The sequence below is a fragment of the Drosophila arizonae genome, unplaced genomic scaffold (genome assembly GCF_054131065.1).
Source record: "Drosophila arizonae isolate 15081-1271.41 unplaced genomic scaffold, UAZ_ARI_1.0 ARI_Backbone_63, whole genome shotgun sequence".
NCBI classification, from domain to species: domain Eukaryota; kingdom Metazoa; phylum Arthropoda; class Insecta; order Diptera; family Drosophilidae; genus Drosophila; species Drosophila arizonae.
The window spans coordinates 49,213-53,061 of record NW_028315246.1 but is presented as its reverse complement, the minus strand read 5'-3'; the positions used below and the strand labels follow the sequence as shown (position 1 = coordinate 53,061).

General features: G+C 46.3%; 1 protein-coding gene across 1 annotated transcript; it reads left to right on the top strand.

The window, feature by feature from the left end:
• Nucleotides 1-1,389: 1,389 nt before the first annotated feature.
• Nucleotides 1,390-3,238, top strand: LOC149267688 (uncharacterized). Its single transcript, XM_089476215.1, has one exon. It carries the CDS (start codon nt 1,390-1,392, stop codon nt 3,223-3,225), a length of 1,836 nt encoding a protein of 611 aa, XP_089332341.1. The 3' UTR covers nt 3,226-3,238.
• Nucleotides 3,239-3,849: the final 611 nt, after the last annotated feature.

The following is a 3,849-nucleotide window of genomic DNA, read 5'->3' as shown; positions in this document are numbered from 1 at the left end:
GTGCATTACGATTAATGCAAACAAGACTATGCATATCATGCATACGCTTAGAGTTATAGCGCCATATCAGGCTATTCGCATTGGCAACGAAACCATTGAAAATGGCACTTCTCATTCATATTTGGGTGTTACTCTAGATACGAAACTGCGCTTCTCACAACATGTCACTACGGTCGTTACTAGGGTTAGGGCTAGGCTTAAAAAGATAGATTGGCTCATCAATAAAGACAGTAAATTGAGTCTAAGGACTAAAGTCATCATATACAAGCAGCTAGTTGCTCCACTTTGGCAATACTCGCTGCCTGTATGGGGTGCTTTGCTATCTGAGGCGCAATTCAGCCGCATTCGAGTCGTACACAACAAAGCTCTGAGAGCCATTTCTGGTGCTCAGTACTTTGTTTCGAACGCGCGCATCAGAGCTGATCTAGAAGTTTTATCTGCGGATGATATACTCAACAATCTCTGCGCCAAATACTATGATCGACTCCGGGTCCATACCAACAACTTGGCCAAAAACATTGCCTACGACCCGTTCATCCCACAGCGGATAACATTGGCAAGATACACGAGTCTCGTAAGCATGCATTTGGCCAATGACATTGCTCTACGCACCCAGCGACAACTACAACGGGAAGCCGACGAAATTGCTGAAAGTAGGGAGCGATTCCTTCGCCGACGTGAGGCTCAGCAACGCAACGAAGCTGCACAAACAGCAGCCCACCAGCCGCAACGACTACCTGTTTTCGAGAGTATTGCGCCAATGCCGCGGCCACTACCACCACCATCACCACTTGCTGCCTATAGGGTCGTATTTGGATCACATAGAGATCAAAGCTAATTTTAGCTTAAGCCCGTATTGGAGAAAATGACCAGACTTTGTCTCGACTTTTCTCTATTATTCCAATTGGCCACTTGGGGCTATTTTTCTCTGTGCATCTTGTAGATGCTTATAAATGAAAAAATTGAATTATATTAATTAATGCTATCTATTACTATTGTTAAACTTTTATCTTACTCATCTAATTAGTCTATTGTAAGCTACTCAAGCACTTTATTGTTATTTTGAATTATCTTTAATTTGCTCTTTTTATTAGTATTTTGTAACATTAAGCTGCACTGTTATTTTTGTGCACTTATGGCCATTTAAATTTAATCATTTAATGAAAAGTTTCGACAAATATAGTCCTTTTTAGATTTTAGTTATCTCATAGGCGCTATTTATATTTATAAAAAAAATGCTATTGTGAAGTATTAAATAAATAAAGAGTATCCCCGTACTCTTCCCCTCATCATGCAGCTGCAGGTCAGCTGTTCATGTACGAGAATGGGAAGAGGCGGAGATCATTAATGTGTGTTCTTCATAGGCATACGAACAGAAAAAAAAATGCAATGCCTAGGGGCTATACTGCAGATGACGGTGACGAGGATATGGACGTGGAAGTCGAATTATTAATCGACTCGCAGCCACTAGCGCCTGCGCCCACGCCATTAAAAGTGCCGGTAAAGAAAAGTGTGGTTACGGCACGACCAACAACTTCTCGAGCTGCGGCTCAGCAATTAAAGGCAAAACCATCCACTTCTGCGGAATCTATGGTTGCCGAATATCTTGCTGCAAAAAATGCAATTCAAAGTGCTACAAAGCCGCTCTCTAGTGAGAGAGCAGCAAAGAGGACTGCTGAGAAAGGCGACAGCCCTAAGAAGAAGACTGCGCAGCTGGGCGCAGTTGATCTGGATGGCAGTGACGAGGACTGCCAGCAAATTGACGACTATATACGGACCGCCAGGACTGAGGACACGCAGCGAGAGGCAACTTGCCTCGCCAATAAAGCTTGCACAGCCGCAAAAGTGCAAGTTATGCCACCTAATGCTGTCGCTGCAGCTGCTATTAGTGCTGCCGCCGTTACTGCTGCTGCCGCCGCCACTACAACTGGAGCCAGCCATGCGCAACCGAGTGCAAAGCCAGCGCCGCTATTTATCGCCAACGTGACGGATATTATGCCTCTGCTAATACGCCTGGATGACGCTATTGGCCAGGACAATTACTCCACCAAGCCTGCTGCTAACCACGGCATTCGTGTCCAGTGCAAGGACGTCGCCACGCACCGCAAATTGGTAAAGTACCTCGATGCTAATGCAATTGAAAATTACACATTTCAATTAAAATGCGAGCGCGGCTATAGAGCTGTTATTCGGCATCTGCACTTCTCCACTCCGGATCACTATATCCGTGAGCAGTTGGCCAAATTAGGGCACGAAGTTCGCTTCTTAAGAGGCATTAAATCACGCTTCTCCAAAGAGCCGCTTGACCTCTTTGAGGTTGAGTTGGCCGTCAGCGCAAACAACGCAGAATTGCTGCAAATTACGGCCATTGGCAACCAGCGTGTCAAAATTGAGCGGCCGTATAAAACTAATGAAATTGCTCAATGCCATAGGTGCCAAAAATTCGGGCACACAAAGAATTATTGCCGTCGCCCCTTTGCCTGCGTCAAGTGCGGCGCTAATCATGCTTCCACGGACTGTGGCAAGCAAAAAGGCGACCAAACTCCAGCAAAGTGTGCCAATTGCTCCGGCCCACATGCCGCGAGCTACAAAGGCTGCCCTTCTTATAAAGAAGCGTGCAAGAAGCGCGAAAATGAAAGTGCCACGCAACTAGCTAAAGTCATTAGCAACTTAGCCAAGCCAGCTGCCACTACTGCTGCTCAGAGCAATCGAGCAAATATGCCAAACATGTCTAATATGCCAAATCTTTTACAGCAAGCCCCCCCTCAGTCACGACCGCAAACTGTTAGTGCAGGGCCCAGTTATTCGGCTGCTCTTCGGGCTGGCCTTCAATTTGCTCAGCCTGTCGGACCGGCAGCTATTAGCAGCAAACAGCGTCAGTCGAGGCAAAAAGCCACCAAAGTTAGCCAGCAACAACAACAGCAGCAGCAACAAGTCCGTTTGCCTAGGCAGGCAAGCGCACAGCGGCCGCCGCAGCCAAAACGCAGCCGTAGCCTAAGTACGCGCCGTAGGCATCAGCAACCTTTGGATGGGAGTGCGCATCCTATTAGTGGGGGTGTTCATTTTCAACGCTTCGAGCAGCCAATAAATGCGAATATGCCAAGCATGCCAGTACAAGTTAGCTCTAGATTAGAGGCTAAATTAGATAAACTCATTGAGATGATGACCACTGTCTTTGCCTTCTTGATGGCCAGAGTTGGTCCCAATGAGCCTTCAAATGTCTAGTAATGTATCCACTTCCCCAAATGCCAGTAGACGCAGCGCTGCACTGCAGCATGCCGTAACTCAACGTGTCAACAACATCAAGATATCTTTTTGGAATGCTGCCGGTGTCAAGAAAAAGCTTAATGAGCTCAATCTATATCTCGTCAAGCACGATATAGACATAATGCTAGTGTCTGAGACGCATCTGACTGATAGCGATAGCATTGCTATTAATGGCTATATTGTTTATTTAGCAAATCACCCCTCAAACAGGCGCAGAGGAGGTGCAGCCTTTATAATTAAACAACATATATGCCATTATGCTATGCGCTTTACATCTTACGACTCGCATCAATCTGTCGAAGTTTCAGTCAGCCTGCAAAATGGCCGTCATATCAATATTGTCTCAATCTACTGCCCGCCGCAAATCATCTGGTCTGGGCAAGATTTCAACAACCTGCTATCTTCTCTGGGTGACACTTTTATAGTCGGTGGTGACTGGAATGCGAAAAGTCAGTGGTGGGGCAACGACAGATCTTGTCTCCGTGGCCGAATGCTAGTCAATAGTCTTCTACAAGTGAATTGCAACATTCTGGCAACTGGGTCGCCCACCCATTTTCCGTTTAATTCACGCCAAACTCCGTC